Source organism: Lineus longissimus, chromosome 13 (assembly GCF_910592395.1).
Source record: "Lineus longissimus chromosome 13, tnLinLong1.2, whole genome shotgun sequence".
Classification (NCBI taxonomy): Eukaryota; Metazoa; Nemertea; class Pilidiophora; order Heteronemertea; family Lineidae; genus Lineus; species Lineus longissimus.
Genome location: NC_088320.1, coordinates 3,976,087 through 4,000,192, shown reverse-complemented (window position 1 = coordinate 4,000,192; position 24,106 = coordinate 3,976,087). Strand labels below are relative to the sequence as shown.

General features: G+C 39.4%; 1 protein-coding gene across 1 annotated transcript; it reads right to left on the bottom strand.

Annotated features, from left to right (window-relative positions):
• Positions 1–957: 957 nt before the first annotated feature.
• LOC135498476 (homeobox protein Hox-A5-like) lies at positions 958–22,329 on the bottom strand. Its single transcript, XM_064788780.1, has 4 exons — positions 22,192–22,329; positions 12,751–13,366; positions 5,807–6,082; positions 958–4,695 (listed from the first exon to the last, which is right to left on the bottom strand). Exons 2-4 carry the CDS (start codon positions 13,298–13,300, stop codon positions 4,508–4,510), a joined length of 1,014 nt encoding a protein of 337 aa, XP_064644850.1. The 5' UTR covers positions 13,301–13,366; positions 22,192–22,329; the 3' UTR covers positions 958–4,507.
• Between the last annotated feature and the right edge of the window lie 1,777 nt (positions 22,330–24,106).

Genomic DNA, 24,106 nt, shown 5'->3' with positions numbered 1-24,106 from the left:
AAGCCATTAATATCTATCAATGTCACCTCACCATGGGGCATCAGCGACCGCAGATTAGCTTGTTGAATCCGCGACATAGCTTCAGAGGTGCTTGAAAACTGGATCATTTTCATTTTGAGGGTATGCGCGCGTACCGAAACAAAAGCTATTGGAGCAGAAGGAACATGTCCAAGCGTCATAGATTGGTTGGTATATCATGTCTGTTATCTGAAACATGTTTTAAAGCTACTGTTGGATTTTATTTTAGCAATAGGTTATGGGCGAACTCCCACTTATGTTCACTTGCTGAAACCCGCCACTACTCGTGCAATTAAACGGCTTGGCAAGATGCTATGAAAGCCAAAGACAACATTGGCGAAGTGTGGTATCGTCTTCAGTGACCACATTGTCGCGTGCTAATCAGATTTAGATCAGTCACTGTCATCGGGCGAACAACAGGGTGTAGTGTGAGGAATCCTCGCCATGGTTCCGTCACTACAATTTCATGACAGCCCAGCCCTATGTGCAAGTCCAAGTTGGAATGAAATGTTGAGTCTTAACACCAGGCAACTTCATGGACAACCTAATTATCAACGTCGCGTGGCCAAGAGCAAATCATGGGGTCATTCATAGTCATCACATCAACGAGTTGACAGACTCCTGACTCCTTGAAGTCTCTATCCATCCATTCAGTACTCAAAAGGACCAGTCATGTGACTCTGTAGCAACCCTACCTTCGGTCTGGCCCCCTTCAATCAACGACGCAGAGGTGCAAAGCATTCAGTGGCTCTTCCACAGTGAATGGTGAATACGGTCCGATCTTCCCAATAGCGGGGACTTAGAGTTCGGACAGGTATGAGTATATGCACTTTTCTTCAGATTTTGGAAATCATATTGTGTGATATCGGAATTTTCTACCTTTATCAAAAGAAATCAAGACAACGTCCTTTAACATTTACAAATATTTTATTTCCACCTATCAAAATGTGACATACACGACAATACGTAAGGAACAAACTATTAATCGCGATGTCAACCATCAGCGGAGTTTTTCTTGCAAAAATAAAAGTTCTACACAATTACAACATACAGTGTAACAAGACTTTACATTACCCCATTTGTCCTTTAACTTTCTCCCGAAATCTTGTGCTTCATGATAAGGGTCGCCAAACATGTCAAACGTTTGTCCACAAATAGAAATGATAAAATTTAAGAGTATTACATTTCTCTTGACCCCTCTGTCATCGTGAGGCATTGTACATGCATGTACATTTTGTATACCTAAATCCTAAACTAGCCCTTACCCAAAATGTTGAGTAAATCTATGTCTTTACAACGATTGAGATTCTGCAGTCAAGGCTCGAAATATACATCAATCGATAAGATTGCGATTACACTTAACCATTCAAACATAAAGTCTCAGGTCAAGTACTTTCAACAAGTGTTCCCTAGAAGGCTATTTCTAAGTCATGGCAGTGTTTAACATGAGTAACCACTGGTTTCCTTAAAGCAAGAGTTTAAGTTACAGAAAATAGTAAGCCATATTTACATCACGCACAAAATGGTCAAATAATCTAAGGTCGTCACTTTCTGAGATATCTTAACCAGTTATTGTCGCCCAAAAAGCGAGAAATCCAAATTTACACCAAATAAAGCATAACATCTACCCTAAGTACGAGACGTTACATCCAGTAACACAATTATTTATAAGCCACTTCTTTGGTCATTCAAACGGCGCTCTTCGCAAGACATCTTCAAGTGCTTCCCAGCCATGCCAGGGGACGAGATACAGTTTTAACTCTTAGAAATTCTGCGGAGAGCTCTGCCTGAGTTGTGTTTTACTATATCACGAACCATAATTTTACCCTATGACGAACCAACAACGGGCTGACCAGATATTAGGAACACAAGTACACTATGCATGATGTTTAACTAATTCTAAAACTATACATTGAATTAACGAACTTTATTAAGCCATGTTTCAAATATAAGCCAAAAAATAGACAACCGAAATTAATGTACAATCTGTCAAATATCGCCCTTAGAAGGAAAACAAACAAAAATATATCAAAAGTAGTCAGAAATGATTACTTATTTCACAAATTGTCACTGGAATTCAAATACAATACATTCTTGACAGTCATTACGTTTATCTGCCTTTGCCGGTTAAGCATATCGACACCCATGCAAGCTCTTTCTTGGTAGCAGGTGTTACCTTTGATAAGACAGTAGAACAATGGGGATTTAGGCCTTGGTGCGAGCGGTAGGTTGGGCATGGTCTGAATTCTTTTAAATGCGAGGTAAGGGCGAAATAACATAATGCACTCTCCTGATCACTCATGTCTACTAAAAGTATTTATTACCAGCGATGATATAATATAGAAGGTTCCGTGGTGCATGAGTATGTTATTCTCCACATTGGCAGTCACACGGAAGGAATTGAATTGGAACATAAAATACATAAAGCAACCCTAACCATGTCTCACAACGACGATGGCACACTATCTGGTAACAAACAGAAAGCTGACTTCGACTTGCAGTTAACTTTTTCTTTATCAGAACCAATTAGTTTGTTCTCAAGGCTCGATTGATTAAACTATCACATCGATCGCAGCTTGGTTCAAAACACGATGTCCAGTAAGATATCTATGCAGCAAGCCTATACAAATATTACTGAGCAAGACACCCCTTCGTATTATTCTATTGAATTACTCTTGTCGTATACGAGTTATTGATAGTACACGTATTAGTAAATTACCAAATATGTGCACGATTTGATAAAAATCAAATCAACGTTGGAAAATCGAAATCGGAATGTACTCCCTGAGAGATCTTCCAAACGTATGCAGCAATTTCCACCCTGCATTACCTTTCTACCAGAATTCATTCACAGTGTTCTCGCTAGGGTGGCAATAAGAAACCATCACCCTTTTTACGAGACAAATGAAACGATTTTATGAAAAACAGCTTTTTTACAACAACCCAGCAAGAAATCTAGAAATCAGATCGTGGTCCATGCCTCAAATGAGTTTTTTTACACTTGTCAGGATGTACTGTTCTTGTAAACGTTCAACAGGTTTTGTAACTGGCCCTCCCCTAGCCTGAATTAGTTTGGCTGCTTTTGAGAAAAGGTAAATAGCTATTTTCAGAGAGACTTCAAGGTTTGAGGTTAGCTTACTTGTAAATCAATATCACGATACCGACAGCGGTTAGGACCCCGATCTGATCAGGCCTAAACGACATCAGGTCATCTCTTAGGTACAAAAAAATCCCTATATTCATGATAGTGAGACCTTAGAGTCCTTAATGAGACATCATAACCCAATAACAGTGAGACCTCATAATGCCTGTTAAGTTTACCCTTTACGACCATAAAAACTACACTACAGATAAGCCACATTTTATAAATCTATCACTTTACAACCTAGCGAAAGGGGACAAAATATGACCCTTTTATAGTATCAGAGAACACTGGACTTTATATACAGTTTCACCCGTTTTACCTGAATGAATGAGGGACCGTCACAGACCTGATGTCATTACAAATATTCGTTTAGGTTATTTGTTCGCCTACTATGTTTCATTTAACTGATATATATCGACTTGATAATATGTATTGTCATGTTGAATACAGAGATCTAGAGAGAGCATAACGCCATTTCGTCGTGAGCAAATGTCAAACTAACATGAATACGTTCAGGTACATTGCAAACTTCTCTGAACAGTTTCTAAGAAACTGAACGCTTGGTCTTTACTGAGTCTTAGCATCAATTATTCAGAGAAGGCCCCTCGTCCTTCTTTTATCCATAGTTTGTTAGCCCATGGCCCTTGTCGAGTATTTTTCTTTTTCATATTACCCTTTTAAACCGAGCTTCAACCCTTTCATTCCGAACACTCCTTTGATTATGTCTGCACTCTGTATTCGGCATATACCCAAGTTAATCCACATCTAACCCTCGCAGGGAACATGCGTTCTCTTCGATCATAAAATGCAACTAGAAAACAATCATATTAGTTTACAAACAAACATTTCATCGTTCATTTCACTGATATGTCATATAACCTGTTCTGAGGTCAACATGAAGGCAACGATCATACTAATGTCCCCTTTGTTCATTACAATTTGCCTTATCCTTTTAGATTGCCGTGAAAGTTCCTTATCTGAAAGGTGGTACTTTGAAATTAACACATGCAGTCATTAAAGACGATGGATAAAACGCGATCATTCACGCCGTCTATTGGTCACTAGCTGATCGTTGTCGATAAAGTACAATAGGCAGGATTCGCAACCCTTACGATGAGCTATGACTGACGAAGTACGAAGTATGTCACATAGTACTTTATCAACGACTTTTTACGAAAATCGCGTAAACAATTCAGCCCGTCACACTGGACCTGATGACACGACAGACCTTCGTACTTCGTCGATCGTAGGGATTACAAAACTTGTACATGTATATTTACATACTTCGTACTTCGCCGGTAGTAGCTTTAAGTCTATTGTCACGAACGTAACTCGTCCCATACCTTACCCTATGTACTCTACCCTGTCTGTGAGCTTATGCGGCTGAGGGCCTGCCTTGAGCTGATAGTCACAATAACTGCCTACATCATAGGACTGACTCCCAGGGGTTTGACTGTCTCTTAACTTCAGGTATTGTCTGATTTTTGAGAGGGGCATTCCTTGGTGCGTCTTATTGTTCGAGTTCAGCTGGCCTGTGGGGGCGAAAAAGAAAAGACTGTGTCAAAATTTGAGAATGTTTAAGAATATGTTGGGTGCCCAATACGTTCACCCAATCACCAGAGATATATGCTATGCGGGCTTCTCGATGCTTTTCTGTCACGTTCCGGATACCATCCCGACAGAAAATAGGCGCCAGTGCACCAGCTATGTCTGAAGTTCCCGAGACGAGACGCTCACATGTTTTCCGACACGTTCCTGGAATGTTTTTTTCTTCCCGACAAGTTCCTGCACATTGCTGCAGTGCGTTTGCGCACGCTACACTCACTCTGACGGGAACGTATCACGAGCTGGTCCCACATGCAAGAGATAATGCCCAAGTTTTGGGTATTTGTCAATACTTGCTGGCCTCGTGCATATTTTCCCAGATCATTCATTGCTTTTTTGGACAGTGAAGTTGTCACTGCGATATCCAATATCTGTAAGTCTGTCGCCACGCGACAGCCGGGGTTTTGGCGCCATTGCAAACTGTTATATGTAGGCCAATACAATTTTTTTCGTGCTTTCAGTTTGTTCAACTTGGCGGCGCTCGTGCTCATTCACCAGGGGTTTGATACCTTGTTTATTTCAGGTCATTGTTATATTCAATATTCGGCATCAAGTACTAATATTCAGCTGGACAGTGACGACTGTCAGAAAGCCAGGAGTCATCCTTTAAAAAAACTGTATGAAAAACGAGGTACTTCAGGTTACCCGTAGATCATAGGCCTAATTTTAAATAGCGGAACTTGTTGCAGCATATTAAAGCAATATAAAGCATGTCACCTCATAACATCATGCTAACATGTTGTTACATGTGCATTGATGTACATGAAACAACATGTCAACATTATGTTATAAGCTAACATGCTTTCTAACAACCCAGTCCAATAGTTGAGAAACATACTATCTACGAAATACGTCACAAACGTTACACGTAGATATAATATACAAAGACAGATAACGTTAAGAACAATGCCGGGTAGGGATGCCGCATATAAGGTGATCAGATGACTCCCTATCGGACGAAATAGGATGACGGTTTGATGATAATGCCTTTAATGCCAGTGACGCAATAATGCAAGTAAATTCATCGATGCATCTTACCCATCGCTTCTGCTAACTGCATGCGTTGTGCTGCGTCAATCTTCATTGCCGTAGACTTCGTGATATGAGCCAACTTTTGTTCCTTTTTCCATTTCATCCTCCTATTTTGAAACCAAATTTTGATTTGTCGTTCTGTGAGGTTAAGTGCATGAGCGATCTCTATTCGACGTCGTCTCGTTAAGTATCTGTTAAAGTGGAACTCTTTTTCAAGTTCGAGTGTCTGGTAACGCGTGTATGATGTCCGTGTTCTTTTGTTTTCCATGCCGTTGACATTTTCTGTAAGATAAAAGAATACTGATTGAATAAATGGACTTTGCGCGTCCTAAGGTCACAGCTCGGATGATTTCGTTATTATTTTCGGTTGCTTATACCTGATACAAAGACACTGTTGGTTGAATAGAAACCTGAAACGTACAACGTTCATTTTAATAACCTTTATATACGCTGTCTTATCTTCCAGGTTAAAGATTCCAATGATATTCTAAATAGAAGATTCTCAGATGAGATTTTATATTAAAGATTGTACATGGCTACGAAAGAGAATACGATCTTAACTGAATCTTATATGTTCAGAATCCTATTGGGATATTCGACCTTGGATGTGTTTTCTTCCTACTTCCATTTTCGTTTCTCTATCTGCAGGTTCTGTAAAGAAAAATGTCGGCAAGGTACTCCCAACTGCTCTTCTTGAGATACAGCTAGCACAATCAAGACTTGCCAATAACCTGTCTTTGTTATCGTTTCTTGATACAATAGAAACACTGTGATAGGGAATCTCATCCCAGGTCGAAATGTCGATCGGAGAGGGCGTCCATATTAGGAGTCCTTCGAATAAAGTTTATACGAAGGTTTTTTATCAAACCAAAATATTGTCATCATATTCTTTGAACACGACTAAACACATAACTTACTGATTCAAATTTCAAACAACATTTTCATATGTGACCTCCAAACATCTGCGCATCAAACAAGTCGCCCCAATCAAAACATTGCTCTTATATGTCTCCAAACATCCGAATTGTACATGACTAATGTTGGAACTATCAACGTCTTCTGGCAACGATTTATGATATCTATTAGCAAAGGAACCTTGCTCTAATCCGGACTGATTAGATAGAGTAATCTTGCTTGGATATGAAATCCAATGTAAGTTTTACTCGAATGAAATATGGGAATTTGTGTAATCTTTGGGTGATCAATCCTGCAACATCAAGGTCAGACGGAGAACTGTGCAGTGGATACAATCAAGGTTCGTAGGGCAAGTTATGTTCAATATGGCTAAACGTTGCTTTCGTAGTAAAAAATACATCAGATTATTAAGTCTAATTTGCACGCTGACTAAATACGTTACATTGTAGGCCTATATGAACAGCATACTGACCGCACCCCATCAACTTATCAAGCACATTTTGCGTGCTCCAAAGTATGTCATCATAATTAAATTTTTGCGCACCCTTAAAGATTCATTTAGGATTCTTAGTTAAGATACTATTCCGTTTCGAGTACATGCGCATCTTCGATTTTACAACATCCTCACTTGGATAATGAATGCCACCTGCCTTTACATTGCCCTTGCTGGATTTATTTACAGAGCAGGACAGCATGTAAATTAGACAGCTCCGATTGGCCTTAGTTATGATGGTGCTGTAAGCTGGCATCGTTTATCGCAATTCAGATATTACCACCAACCTGTTGAATTGTTCAGTAATGGGCGTGAGTGAAATTCATGAACGACAATCGCCTTAAAGGGCGCAGAACATGTGCCCATTGGATGTAACAAAACACCATGCGCACATGTTTCAAGCTGTTAGCCGGCTATTATGTCAACATTCTAAGAGGAACTGGACGTAGAAGGAAATGCGATAATGTTTTTCAATCGTGTAATTTGTTATTGATTGTACTTTTATAAAATTTATAAAATTTATAAAAATGTTAAAATTTGTACTCTTGTCATTGGTTGTATAGGTTCTGAGTTTTCTCGACAGAATTGCAAGTTTATGGGTTTTCCTACATCGTTTAAGCTATATAGTGTCTTATCAGGTCGTCAGGACTCTGTTGTTGTGATAGTTCAGGTAACAAACATACCATTCTCTCCTAAGATCGTCATCGGAGTTATCGTAGAATTGTTGAATAATAGAGTAGGACTGTTCTCAATGGGGACTAAATTTACTTCACAACGTCATGAACAAAAGTGGTTGTTTTTGGAAACCGTTTCACCGTATTGTGCCTAACTGTCATATGTCATATGTCATATACGGTATCTCCTAAACTAATCTCTATTTTAAATCGAATCATTAATCTTTTTGTGTTTAAATCACAGCTCAGGTGTTTTCTACCTGTCCTTAAAAACACCTCATTCTTTAATCTGTAAGATATCAATCACAGTATTGCGTTTGTAGATTAATGGGCAACCATTAAAGCTACTTTTTTTATCCCACATGTTACAATGCACACCCAGTGTCGCCTTTTAAAACACCGCTAAACATCATTGGACTCCACGTCTAAAATAGCACAAGGCAGGTTGAAGCTCCATTACTAAAAGCAATTAGCAAGGCTCCTAATGAGCACGTTTCGTGTCGAGATGGAGTTTTAATTTCACATTTTGAGAAACCACCTGTCCCGTAGAAGAAGGCTGAAAATTATGAGCGAAATCTTTGTCTTATTAGATGTTGAAGAGAGAAGAGAGACACGGACATACTCTATCATCATCGATCACCAGTCCCCAAGCTAGCTGGCCAAAGAGAAAAAGGCTAACCAAAAAGACCGCATCAATTTTGCTAAGTCTTCGAAATTCGTGAACCGTGTGCCACCCGCTGTTCCGTAATGAGATACCATACAACCACAGTGTCAATTTGAGAGTTGGATGCGTCGCACTTTAGACAACTCTGCGGGATGAACAAAGCGAAGAGACAATCAATTAAATTATTTTGTACCAATTAGTGAAAATTAGGTCCGTTAGACAATTGAAGATGAGAGTGTCGATTAGCATAACTTGAAACATCATCAGTTTAGTGAGACAATGCGTTCGTACTTTTGTGGATTAACCCATCATGTCCATTAACTGATGTTAATCATATTTATAAACAAGTATTTGTAATTGTTACGATAGCTTCACTTTTATAAGACCACTTAATTATGGGGCATTACACCCCATGCACAGATGATCACATCCCTTATTGTTGCAATGGTTTCATTCGTGTTCATTGTTGAAGGTCAGGTTGACCTCTCACTAGTTCAATGGTTAATCGACTTGTTTCGTCTACATCATTACCATTTGTGGCAATAACGGACAGGAATCCTAAGAAAGACGAGTCCTCCCTGAATGATAACAGGTCTGTTAGCGTCTGTCCGAATTGTTCACCATCATCGCACAAGCATTCTTGCTACCGACAGTCAACTTTTAACTCCGTTTTGCTGTGCTTAGTTTTATCTCATTTGATTGATCTCAAGAACACTTCAAGAAGACGACCTACAAACCTGCATGTAGTCTTTGAAAATATAGGCCCTTGATTTAAGCCAGAAAGGGAATCTCCGTACGTTTGTGAAGTACAACTGGAGGATGTTGTGCAAGAAGTTTTTTTTCTGATGTACATGATTTTCTTAAGGAAATGTGCGTACATGCAGTGTGCAATTCCATGTGCACAGTATATTCCGCCACTTCAGCATACTACCCCGGACACTTGTCAGTGTTGGCCGTAAATCGCAACAGTAACGTGTACATCATTATACAGACAATGAAGCGAATCTTGAGATGAAGCGTAAAACTCTGTGATTGCTCTCAGTTAATGATCTTTTTACAGTTGTACTTTATTGGTCATTAGTTTAACAAATGACTGGACGTGACATCGCATGTTGGTTGTTCTATCACACTGATTGTGTCTTGTGTCTCTTGTCTCTTGTCTCTTGTCCAGTCGTGACATGGCTGAGTGTGGTCAGACAAAAGATTGTGATGAGCCAGAAATGACCATTTTGGCTGGTAGGCTTTATCGAACTTCACCGGCCGTATTCCACGTATGTAGATTTCATTCTCAAATGATACTGCTGCCTGATTTCCACTTTGAGACAAAGCCTACGTTGCTGCATAGTTTCCCTTTGAGATCATTAATCCTATGAGTTTCATAAGAGTGTCAACGATCAAGACTTCTCTACATACGGGGTCGAGGGATCGATATGTCATAAGGTGAAAAACACCGGTATGACGTTTTTGGGTGTTACCTAACCCTCGGTTGCACTAATATCAGATTGTGGTAACGCGGCGACACGACAGTGGGGACCACAGATTGCGAGAAACGAGCTTTCTGTTTTTGATGGTGTTCTCCATACAAACCCTCAGTCAAGAAAGGCTACAGAAGGTGATGACTCGTTTTGTTTTCAATGTATCTAATCCGGTTCATGTTTTCCCATGACTCAGTTCAATATTATATTGACCAGGGCGGACAGTGTTTGATCGTTGGGTAAAAACGTGAGTTTCAACGACAATTTGTTCAGTTACAATTACACCTGGCGCCAAAAAGCATGCTAACAGATTGTACATTCATGAGAAATTCAATTTAGCTTTGGAACCACTGAGAGCAGCTTGTAGTTTTAATCTCAATTCGATAATGATAACACACTGTTTAGTATCGTTTATTGTCTGTATAGAAAGCCGCAACAAATGTGATATGGCGTATAGTTGATCAGATGTTTCAATGAAATTACGATTCCGTTGTAAGCCTATTCCCAGTGCTGCTACCGATGACTCGCTGTGTGTCCTTTTTTCTACTGGTTGCATTTTTGTCATAGTATTCCAGGTATTTTGAAATTGCCAGTTTATCTTTATGATAAATGAAAAACGTTGATAGGATATTCAGGCTCAGTCAGCAATAATCTAACTCTGGTGGATGTTATATAGGTCTTCATGCATGCTAGAGTTTTGAGTTTCGTTTTCAGGATAGCTTTTGCAAAAGGCACTGCAAATTGTTTGGTAGCTCTGTCAGTCGGCAGGACAACCATAACTGTACATATTGAATCATCAAGGGTTAACATTCACAAATGGATCTGCCCATGATCACACTAGAATTGTGTGACTTCTAACCATTGGAGCTACACTGTACGTGTAACATCTTTTGGCAATCTTTCTAACTTCGAATTGTTGTGTTTTTTTACTCAAGAATCACTTGGAAGAAAGTTACGCTACATCTAAGGCCGTCTATTGACAAACATAACTAAATCCAAGGAGAAGTCAGCTGACCCTGCCTGCATTCGTGACATTAAGACATAAAAGAGAGCTCATTAGCCGAGGTTCAAAGCCATTAGACAAATTTATGGTCCTCACGCCTGTATCAGTTGGCTCCAGGCCATTGTTTGCTTGGAGAAAGAGAGTCGACTACCTGTACAATGGAAATGCAACTGAAGGGAAGGGTATACATGTTGGTCCGGGGTGAACCTTGAAAAATAAAAAGTGGAGAATGTTTGGCAGGTTACATTACATGTCTTTCATTTTGCTTCGAAACTGCTCAAGAGTTGTCTTCGGGGGGTACCTGTAATGGTAGAGGATTTTGGAATACTCTTTTGATAAATAAAGATCGACTAGGTGAATGGTTACACCATCATATCTGCGCCTCTACCATGCGGTTGTCATGATGGTCATTTGGTTATATTCCTTCTGTCTGGCCAAGCTTTGGTCGCTGCAATGTAACCGAAGAGCATTATGGGCTGCGGGTTTTCCTTAAAAACAGACATAGATATTAAGTTCCAACAAGAAAAAAACATCGTGCAATATAGGATTTTTAAAGCAACATATGTAAGCATGCAATAATGACGTTCCCAATGCAGCACATGTTCGAAATGTTGTCTCCTTCCCCACTAAGGTCACCTCACTTCTCCTCTGACTTGGTTCTGAAAAGAAAATCCTCACCAAAACAATCACAGTGAAGGGAACTAGCACACAGATGCTAGGAATAGACCCTTGAACATGTCGGCTATTTGACACTTGATAAGATAACGTGTGCACAGCAGTCAGCGGAGTTATTAGCAAGTCAATTTATTTCCAATTAATGTTCATAGTGTATGGTTATTGATCAGACTGTCGACATAAATTGTAAACATTGTCATATAATGTAACATTTCACAGCTTTATTGCTTGAAAATTGAAAAGTGAACATGCCAAACTGAAACTAAATTGTCTCGTTGTATGTTTTTATCAAATTTCAACCTTTAGAGTGTAGGTTATTGGGACATGGAATAATGTGTTTGTACAAAAGAACAAACCATACTTGTATGAATTGTAGTTGAAGACAAATAAATGTAAAAATTGTAATGTTAAGACACAGTTACTCTGATATTTGATATGAGTAGCAGGTTGTTTGAAATAAAACCACGAAGTCAAGTATATCACAAACGTACATGTACATGTATCACGGATAATATATGCATAACTGGCAGCTGGTTTGGATTTTTAAATCAAAAACGAATACATTCTAACACTTTTTTTATCGTGGTTGGGTTTGAAATGATATTGATATAGGTGATAAAAATATCAATGTGGTGAGGGGGTGTGTATTTATGGGTAAAGTATGCGCTTTCTGTCAGAGCTAACCGTCGTTGTCACCATTGTTAATCCAGATTCTTTACGACTTGGGTAACTAGGCTATCCGGCCGTTTAGTCTCTCTTATTACTGAATAATTAGATCAAGCTGGCCTGTTTTATGGCATGAGTTTTATGACCGCTCTCACGATTTACGAGCCGTCAGCATGTCGGGTTTACCCCGTAAAATGCTCTTCTGACCCCGTGCATTATTTTGTACCCGGACTGCCAGGGCCTAGTTTACGAGGGGAGCTTGAGCGTGCATTGAAGTATTAATGACAGAAGTGTGCAGATTGGTATCACTTAGAGATGAGACGCCATGAGCCCAACATCCGAGATCGGAACACAACATTGAGAGTATAGAAAATAAAGGACCTACCGTGTCCGCAGTGCACTCTCTTCATCCAGGGGTAGATATGTACTTGATCCTCCGTCGGGGACCCCTGGCCCTCAGTTTGGGTCTTCGGTCCCTCCGTCGGGCTGCCCTGAGCATGTGACTGCGCTTGCGGCCTTGGCTCCGGACTCCCATGCATGCTCCCACTCTGAGATCCCGGACTCCTAGGCGAACCCTGCACTGGTGAAAAACCATTACTTCCCGCATACCCTGGTTTTGAAATTGGAGGATTTGCATGTCCATTTTGTTGTTTCTGTAGGTGTGCCCCCGGAGGATTGCCATGTGGACTCCTAGCCTTTGCTACCGGCGGCTGGTGAGCCTGGCTTTGCTGATGATACCCAGATCGAGCGTAATACTCGCTGCTTGCGCTCCCGTTCGGTGAATACTGATAGCCTCCGTCATGTCCGTTGGCATGACTCGTTGAATAGCTGCCGTACGCCGTCGCTGTTGTGTGCGGAGGATAGATTTGTTGAGTTTCACTGTCTGCGCTTTGGCCATAGCAATTAAGACCCGTGTTCACAAAATACGAGCTCATCGCTAGCCTGTGTCGTGTCCTACATCAAACCACAGATGAATTATGCTGCCATTAATCGCGGGATACCTAATGAAAACAATATACCGTATAAGGAACGAGCTATAGATCACATGGCCGCTTCAGCCAATCACCTGGGGTTCTAGGGGTCAGAGGTTAAACGCATTCTCACAGCGCTAGCCGTCTCGTGTGGAGGCCTTTAAAATAAATGAATAAATAGCGTAAAATCTGTTTGAAGAGAAAGAAAAATAACACACGTGCACTTTGCAGTTGGCGCTTTTTATAATTAATAGATTTCATTGCAGCCTTATGGCATTTTGATGATTATGCTGTACAATTGCAGGAATGTTGTGGCCATGTAATGTTTTGCTAGGGTTGGATAGGTGTTAGAATTGATGACCGTTACTGCCATTACAGGTGTAAATATGCCACTAATCATCAATGTTCGGGGCAGTTATGTCCTAAATGTACATTAACTTATCTGGGTTACTGGCTATGAAAGCGAATGTGGATAAAATTTACTATGCGATTTGAATAATGTCGGCAATAACTATAAAATGCAGTGGGGCCATAAACATGTCTTTTGGTCTAGGATATGTCGCATCCTCCAAGTGAAAAGCACCCATTGCCCGCTATAATTGCTCAGTTTATGATGCTTTATAGCCATTGCCTCTGATATTTCATTCACAGTTTTACGGTAGTTGTACATTTTGTATCCCGGACTACCAGTCATCAGACCAACATGATATTGGGTGGGAGTCTAGCAAAATTCTACATGTCTAACTTTGGATTAACACATTGTTAGGTGAGTAGATAGTGGCCTGTAGAATAAGGATACCGATGTTATTCTTAACCAAACAGTTTATGCGTCCTCTATAGCCAAGGAGTAAAGTGTTCTGCCCAATTTATGGATTTTATTAAATGTCATGATGAGATTGTGTGGACTATGGAATTTGGATAAAAACTACACGGAGGTTTTTTTGGAAGTCGCTTAGGTCTGATACACCAAATACAAACATTTTATTATTCTCTACGACGTACGGACTTTGCCGGTTAATACCATTGTCGTCTTGTTGGACCGTCCAACTGCATTCATTAAATACCCGGACTCGTCCAATGTGATATACTGTTACCACCCGATATCCAGCCTTGATCACCACCTTCTCCCTGCCTCACTCTTATTATAGTGCTCTTCCCCAATCGAGTGACAGAGGCAAATACCAAGGCCTGCTATATTGATCCGTGCTATATTGCCAAGACAAATGTCTTCCCAAGCGAGCAATATATAATTACGGTATTTTACTAATCGATAGTGCGGCAAGGAGTTACATATGTCCGCGTGGTGTCTCCCCTATATACATCGTTGAAGTTGTCATTCTTTCTTTATCACTGAGAGGATAATTTGTTGAGATAATTAAATGAAACACCATATGCCCACTTTTTCGGATTGCCCTTTTTCACCAACGCCATTTTTACCTATGAAATAAATTCAAGTGCAGCTCTTCCGCTTTTGAGAAGCACCGCAAGTGGCCGCCGCACATGTCCTGGATGACGAGTTCGTTTTGGCGGGAATACTGCATGTACTGTTAGTTCTTCGTAAACAGTGAATATACAAAACCCAGGTGTAATAAATGTGGACTTATAAACTTTAGAAACTCGTACTGACGAGGCCATCTGAAACCTTTCCTATTTACCCATCTACCATTTCGTTGTTGAGTATGTGATACTAGCCTTAGCATGACATTCAGTGGCAAGTCTGTTGAACAACCCATTTGATTTCTAACTCACAATATCATACGAATGACAAACACACACAAAAAAAGATTATGTTCGTTAATCACTGACCACTGACCAGCTCTGACGCTGAGAGGAAAAAAACACTTGATTTTGTTCAACTACTCAGCTTATTCTTCCTGCTCGTTTTTTTTCTTTGTTTGGACACTTATTTCCTACTTTGCCGCACCAACATCTAAATCATTCCACAATTATAGTCCGATGGGCAGCGAGCAGAGATCTATAATGAATGAAAAGATATCCTCTCCATGTATCATGCTTGATTGGAAAATACAGACAATGGAAATAGATTGTCTTAGAACGACTCCCTGGTCTGTGCGAGATGTCTCCGGTCTGATCATGGTGGTGCTACCAGTATGTGAGAAGTAAAATGAAGCGTTTGACTGGTGTAATGTTCTGCCAATCCAAACTAAAATCTTAAACTAGAGGTCGTGTTAAAGAATGAAATACATTTCGCATTTCGTCTTTCGATAGGATACCATTCCTAAGTCCATGTGTGCTTCCTAATTTGGTGCCATTCTTGAACAGGTTTATTTCGGTTTTGGAGCGCGTTTTGATTACCCACCCCTCGTAGTATAAACACCGACTGGGCAGTACTGCACAAAGAAAGATTCCGACTTCCGATTCCTGCAGCTGTACCCCTAAGCATGACATTGGGCCTCTGTCATTTTCCTCTTGTTTATCGGTCGAATCCAGCCATAGATTTGTTAGAGGCCCAGGAAAGACTTACCATTAGCTTAACACCAATTTTAGAAAACAACAATTTTGTTCGAAGTTTTCAAATGAACCTCGACATGTTGGGCTCAAACAAACGTGTCAAAGGGTAACAGTTCATTTTTGAGTTTCTACTGCAGCCTTCATTGTTCCGATTGGATCCATTTTTTCTTTGGCTTTCCCCTTCACTACAGATCCAAGACAAAAATAATTCATCACCTCCAAATAAATCCAGGGTGCGGTTCATGCCCTTGGGGTCAGGGACGGGGAGATAGCCGTTAAAACTTTGCCCTGTCTCTCTCCCTTTGAGGTGCCGCCCTGTCCCTCAGAAATATAACGATTTATGGCCCATAAAGCCATTTCTTCGACAATGTGTTTCCCCATTTTAAACCCTGCGGTTTGCTTCTTGTTATTTCTACTGTTACAAAACCCATTTCATTTCATGCTCCAGCTTGACTCCAGAAGGTCGAACTAGATACGCCGAAATTGCTCTCAAATCGGGCGGGAAATTATGCTCAAACTGCCCAGACCAAATGCACGGCTCTCCCCCGAAAGACATAAATCGCCGACTTGGCGACTGAGGCGTATGACGAGGAATAGTGATAGGAAATCATCAGGCTTTTTCTCTGATTGGTTCTTTGAGATAAGTGTCCATATAAGATCGTTGGCAGATGTTGCATATTTACTAAGAACCTCTCTTTTAAGCTCTGATATCTGTTTTGCTATTCTATAGGCAGAACTGACAGTACCTATTTCAAAATGGTGGCTTTATAGGCAATTGACATTGATACTTGGTCACCTTGCTTGTTCCAGGTCGAAAATGACGATGAAATGTTTATGATATTTATAGCTGAGATCTTATTTGTTGTTTTTTCTTATGTTACATGTAGCCTACATATACAACCTTAATAAGATTCTGGTAAAATTCACGATTCCTACCCAAATCGCAAATCCCGATAGGATTCTCCTGAGATTCCTAGTTAAGGTCGTATTCAGTTTCGTATTCATGAAAAGTCATGTACAATCTTATTCTTCTTGAAGAATTATTGCCTAATCCCAAGGAATAGAACAGCATTAAGGTTTCAACAATCATATTGAACGACCAAGTTCGGGCCCTCCAGTCGAGCTCCGTAAATTTGATACAGGAATGGCCACGTAATGATTGGAAGCGTATGCTTTAACTTCTGAGCTCAATCTCATCCGAAACTTTGCGAATGGCAAGCTAATTCACCGAGTTGACCGCGATAACCTTTACTATCCAGCACATCATTGTCTATATTAATCCCATTAAAGCTAGGATGAAATCGACAGGACTCTATCAAGGGCTGATGATTTGTCTAAAGATGTGATCTATCTCAAGTCAATAACCATTACCAGCGAAGCCTAAACATCTTGATAATAAACATTAGTCTGGGACAATGTTACATGGAGATGCACTTTGTTGATTTCAATGATTGTCCCTGGCAGATGTCAGTTAACTGGCCCAAACTATGATTGGGAAATCGATGTTTTAAGGAAGATAAAGGAATTGTCTGAAGAAGGGCTGTTTCATTTCATTTTTGAGTTTTAACTGCCTTCTCCAAATCTCGTGTCAGGATCACGAACACCTTGAACTTATCAGTTTTGCATAGCAGTGGTTAAGTCAAGCTTGAAGCAGGTTTCCTGTCAAGCTATAGGCCCTGATTTAGACTGCTATTGACCGTATTAAGGTTAACAACATTGGTCTATTATTTAACAAATCTTTACTTCATGGTCTGTCTAGATCACTTTCTCACTAAATTCACTTGCAAATCATTCTCGCAAGGTTAAAAAAAATATATTGAAGCTAATTAGAGTTTACACCTTTTTACAAATATTTCGATTATGTCTTCTGATTTATTATCAGATCTATGACTGAACAAGAATGCAGCATTATCGTAGGTCATAATACAACTAAATTCATAACATCACTGTATTCTATTCCTCTGATTATTGTACAATATTTTATTAGCTTGATAAAAAAATGATAATGGGTGTATTAACGTTTTTTTGCATGCTTTGATACTGTTTGATTAAGCTGTTATTGGCACACTTGTATTTAATGGGAATTCTTCGAGATGAACAGGATGTCATTAATTTGGTAACACTCGCTGCAATCGATTTGGAATCTTTTACAAAAGATGCAACAGCGGTTTAGTTATTCATTCACTCTTACATTGTAGTTTTTGATGGGAATTGAAATTGAATTGAATTGTTTAGTATAAACTGTTGTTGAATTTCTGTGTGGTCCTGGGGATAATGTTCTTGATCGATATGGACTGTTGCATTGAGAAAGAAACAAATTTGTAATAGGTCAAGAGTAGGTTACAATCAGCAATTGTTTGCTACCAGAATGAACAAGCCGAAGATACTCAGGATCTATCCCGAGTATAAGCAGAGGTCAAGCGACATTAAATTGAAGAACATTTCAAAATACTTAAAATGACCACTACCTCACAAGGTCTTGTCAAACCCATGTCGGGGTAGGCTAGTTATAAAAAAAACCATGAGGCGGCAGTGTTTTCCTTCATGGCCAGGAGTACCCACACCAGGTGAAATGAAAAATACACCCACGCTATCATAGATTAGGAAATCGTTTACTCTCTGATTGCTTTCTGGATGTTTTTTCTGTTGTCCTATTCAAAAATTACGTTCTCAAGACAAAGGTAATTGCGTTACATCATGGATGTATCATTTCGGGTAACATCATTGAAGCATCGTTTGATACGCCCAATGTCACATGAAGCTGAGCGTTGGGCATTACGTACCAATCTCGAAATCGTTACAATATTATTGTACGATTCTTAGTTAGTTTTCACTGACTGACAAAGAATCTGAGAGCATCTTAACAAAACATGTACATGCATGTATACGAATCTGATATCCTTATTGGGATTTTTTGACCTGGGTATAGCATTATTAATCACAGACTGCACCAAGCCCGTCAATGTGCCGATATATTGAGAAATATTACGAATCAAGAGTGCCTAATGACTTCATACCTGCAGTTCAATCAAAGGGATAACGAAGTCCTTTGGCCTTCTGCGATTCTATAGAGAAACAAAAAAATGTCTAACTCGGATTTAAGTAAAGTTTAAAAGGTTTTCAAGCTTCTGAAAAGTCACGCCTAATGAAACGGAGCAATCATTAGCAAGACTGAATGAACCTAACACTAAAGTGATTGTAATAAATGGGATGCCTGTGCCTAACACTGGATGTTTCAATTAAAATCTATCAAAAGCCATACGAAATTGATAGGAAATTTATTCGCTTGAATTTTGAAAAGTCAATTTGGAGATCCGTTGTCACTTTCAGGTAGTGAAATGAATAGACCTGACGGTGCTCTGTTTCCTGTATTAGTTCGCTTAGAACTGACTTTAATTACCTTTAGTATGTAACAAAGTGAAATTTATTAATACTGCCACGTGTAGCAATTAGAGAAGTAGCAGAAATCTGCACTGCCAGTGGCTTCAGTGAAGAAAAAAACTATAAATTTAACGGTTCGTGTTTTAAATCTCGTGTTACTGTTTTATCTGAAGATTCCCGTGTCATTTTTAAATTATTTTCTGCACAGGATGACGTGATCAAAACCATTTGATAAGCTAAGTGGTTGTGATGTATATTTTTTAAGCACGACATCTTAGTCAGTAACTTTGACGAGTAAGGAATTGTATAATTTAAAAGTATCAAAACTGAAAGGCAGCTTGCTTCTATATCCCAAATCCAAATCACAGAGGACTTGTGTATATATTGCAGTAATAGCGGACTTTTTTTCTATATTACAAATCTTTTTTTATATGACAGAGCATGTATAGAATGCTTGTTTCTAGGTCTTGAACGTTACGACGTATGTCCAATATGTGCATCCCGTTCTCACTGAAACGATTGTCAAATTAGATCACCAAGCCTGTTATACTTTGGAACATTTGATCTGAAAAAAGCTTTACCAAAGCAAGATATTGTCCTTTTTGTGTCATTTGTAATTGTACATCTTATTATTTTTTAATACATTACCAAATTAGCTTAGTCTGATGTGCACTCCCATCGAAACCAAAGCTATCAGACCAAATTAGGTATAAGTCCCATTCTCTCAAAGTGTGATTTCTTTCCCATTACCTTTCCATTTCTTATTCATTTCTTTGCCATTTTCTTCCAATTTGAAACAAAGACTTTGTCAGTTGCAGAGTTTTCTACAAGGTATTACCCAACATTACTCCATGTGATTCCAATGCCATCAAAGGTATTAAGGTGACACCGATCTGTCATTTTTCACACCAAGGACCAGTCACATATTTTCATTAGTTCTGTCGTGCTAATACCAAAAGTCACCAGTCTTACTTCTACCAACGATTTTATAAAAGGCACTAAATGTCACTCGGAGAAGAGAGAAACATTGAGATTAATATGGGTTTCAATTCTTGGATTTTACGAATCCGATCAGAGGCGAATAAATTCTTATGAATGATCCTGGTCGTAAATTTTTTCAACACCGCAAAAAGTCGTGTTGACAATGGAAAGAACAGATTAAGCAATATGATGACAAGGATTGTTCTTTTAAAAATAATAGTCAAATCCCTACTCACAACGGCAAGTCTTTGTTCTTCAAGATCCAAACCGTATCCCTAATTCCAAATAATTATTTGCAGACTCCCAGTAATCGTATTTTGTGCTTTTTGGGGGATTTTCTGTCATTAACAAGTCGTCATAAGGCCATAACTGATGACCCTATGATTGCATTGAGGCGCTTATGATATAAGTTAAGAATTATTCCTCTATCAAATCCGATGATTGTATTACTGGCAAGGTGTCATAGGTTCTCAAAGGATGTCAGACGATGTCATAAGGCGGGGTATTTTTGCCCGGTTGTAATCCTAGTTCCACAGAAGGATAAGTCGGGATTTATTTCCAGTGATTGGAATAATATGATCGTAGGTTAAATATCGGTTTATTACATAAGCTGGTTATGTATCACCTCTGTGCTGCTCTCGGGAAGTAGGTGACATCAATTTGACAGTATTAATTAGTGTTTGGTGAATTATTGCGGCTCTCCATGTTTCTTAACAGGGTTCTTGCTTAAGATAATATTCATGTACGAATGGATTGAATACTTACTTAATTACTTGTTCAATTCAAACAAAATTATTGTGGGATTCTGTTAACGTATAGTTAGCTAAGCCTTTGGTAGACCCAAGTAACGACTTATCATGATAGCCTCACCTTAACAGACCTTTGAGGAATAATTGGCAATGAACTTTTAGTAGTACCTACATTATAGGTACTACACCTCGTGATCAGAAGACCAATGGAGAAAATTGCAATGTCAACTTTGTCTTTAGACTTTGAAACCTTAGGGAGAACTCCAGGTGATTGGAAGGCGCAAGAAACTGTGAGGATGGAATGAAAACTGTGAAATAAGTGTTACGAGTCTGACAGAACCCATCTGCGGTGTGTGAAATTGAGGTGAAACGTCTTGCGCACACAAAGTAAACAAAATTAAGCGTTTAAGAAAAGGGTTTTTTGGCCAACACAAGTGTGCACTCCTTGGATGTTTTCGGTAAAATTAAAAGCCGCTAATGTTTTTTTGAGACACCGAATAAAACCTCACTGCATTTCGCTGAAAAAACCTAAGTGGCGTACATGTATATTTGCGTTGACCGAATTAAAAGCTAAACGTTATATCTACGAATGCAGGGCTTCAAGAAATTGTATGTATCTATACAGTTGCAGGCCAATAACCAAAGAGACGTAGGAAAGATCTCAAGAAGTTATGTAGAATGTCGTATGTCTATACATGTTAATTTTGTGCCAAAATTGCTACAGGGTTTAACAAAATACTACAGTTATAGTTTCAAGAATTGCGTGTTTGGCGTATGCAACATGAAATATAAAATATTGCTTTGCGTATCAATCATTATGACACGTGTTTACATGCACCTGACTTGAAAATGTTTTACGTAAAGAGCAAAATGTAGAATTGTCAAAGACCAGACTGATAATAGGATGTATGAAGCCTACTGTTCTGGGTAAGATCATATGCAAACTCATCATAATATTTCAAAGTGGTAATTAGAGGGTCGTAATTTCTATCCAGAAATATCTCATTGACCCAGATGCATTACACGCAATGGGCCAGTCATGTATGAAGTTGGGAAGTTTATGACCGAAAATGTGTCAGATTGGCAATATGGCGGCCTCATAAACCATCTAATGCAAATAAAAATACCCGTAGTAGGGTATGGAGCGCTGGCTTTCTAATGGTTTGGTCGATTTCGATGGGTAGTAAAATAAAACGTGACATTTTAACGTAGGTAGATGATCTATGGTGAGGAAAAGGTAACTGAGACCGGGATTTATAGCACTACACTTACCGAGCCGCGAATCTATAGCTGTGTCCACTTGAAATCTTGTGGTCTCTGCTTCAAGCCTCCCTGATCTCTTTGATGATGATTTAATCGTCCTTTCGAGTAAATTCTTAATGAATTTCACCCAGATTCAGCCAGCACCACACAGTGACTTCTAGTCTTTAGTAAAAAAACACCAATGCGGTTGGTTTTATTCGACGTCTGGTTCAGCATAATTTATGTAAAATGGCCACTGTCTTGGATTCATTGCTTCTTGTGTCTAACTTTGATGCAACCTTCCCCGGTGTTTCTTCTTTTTTTCAAGAATCCGTTTCCTCAAGAACATCAGATTGAAAAGTAAATGACCAATATTAGCGCATGTGGTTGACAACTAACGAACATTTTATTGAGCAAATACTACACGATTTTAAAGCTATTTTATATCGATTTGTTCCCTGGTAGATTACCCGCCGTGGGTCGTGTAGCCTGGGTGTCAATCTTCTCCAACTGAATACCGGAGGCTGTTAGAATATCAATCTATCAGGTTTCCACGTTTCCCGAACGCGTTGGAATGCGTTTTGGGTGGCGTAGGGGGTGGGTCCAAACTTAGTATGAGTGACTAAATAGAACACCTACAAAAACTATGCATCGGGAGTGCTTTACCTTCTTTGATCAAAACATTTTTCTCCACCAATTTGACACCTTCATCATAACACGACAAAGGCGCCGATTAAACATCTATGACATGTATAAGAAGCTTTAATAAACGACTAGATTATGCTTGATAGATTGCGCTGGTTAATTTGCCCCGACATTACTGAAGATGTTATTATCTTAGTTGTTTTTCTAAACGCTTCGTTGAGCTAGTAATGGACCGTGTCCCCCGCAATGTCTGTCGTCTCTTGCTGGGTAGGCCCAAGGCTGAGCATAGTGAAGGTTCTCTCCCTAGCGGAAACTATCATACAGGCCTATCATCTCAGCTGCTGATCTGTTTGATAGTGACAGATGGTACCAATTTTTTTTTAATCGAGATACCGAGTTTGAGGAGATCTGACCCAAGTAGTACACTGACTCGTAGCCAAAGGATTTTATGCCAGAATTGAAAAAAAATACCATAGTACCAGTGTTCGGTGCTTCGCTGAAGAACATCTGAGTGGTTTTTTAGCTCCTTTGAAGGTTCATGGCTTCATTTAGAAATACCGTAGCTCTTGCGTCGATAGCTTCATTGAAGAATAATACGACAGTGTTCGTAACTTCTCCGTAGAAAAACAAGTATTGTCATAGCGTCAATGAAGAATAAGACAGCCAATCTTTCCATAGCTTCATTGAAGACTAACACAGCAGTGTGCATAGCTTTCATAAGAAGGAGAACGCTCAATTTTATCAGAGATCAATATCTTAGTTTTATTTTTGAAGCAACTCACTCGCGCTCTTGCAATGAGGTTTTTACACTTCTAAACTTTAGATTTGAGTTTTTTCCAAAGAATGCCAACAACAAAGACGTAATTGATTTGCTCTAGGCAGTGCTAATCGTAACAAACGGGTAAATGCGCCTCTGGAGATGTCATGATTACTCTAGCAAATATGTCATCCCTAAATCCTCTCAGCCAAAGAAGCGACAAGAGCTAAAACAACTCGAAAACATCCACAAGGGACTGTGATAATAGCCTAGGTATGAACTCTAATGACATTTTTGGTGCATCGCCATCGACTTTTGCATTAGTTATATCACCTTCCTATTTATTTCCATTTAAGGGTCGCCTGGAGCATTTTAAATCAAGCGCGTTTTTTACCCATTTATCTTGGGTGAGGCTGGGTGAAGAGACTTTTCAACTCAAGCTTCAGAACAGAACGTGGCTCTTAGACTCTGTTTTTCTATTGTGATAAGGACAAGTCACCCCTTCGAATTTGTTTATTTTGAGTGTATACACGTTATGGACTG

Bases quoted from the DNA above. Each gene is read 5' to 3' on its own strand.
- LOC135498476 (XM_064788780.1), bottom strand. From the start codon at position 13,300: ATGAGCTCGTATTTTGTGAACACGGGTCTTAATTGCTATGGCCAAAGC. The intron at 6,083-12,750 runs GTAGGTCCTTTA...TTTATCTTACAG, and splicing joins GAGAGTGCACTGCGGACACG to AAAATGTCAACGGCATGGAA. The intron at 4,696-5,806 runs GTAAGATGCATC...TCGCCCCCACAG, and splicing joins GCAGTTAGCAGAAGCGATGG to GCCAGCTGAACTCGAACAAT.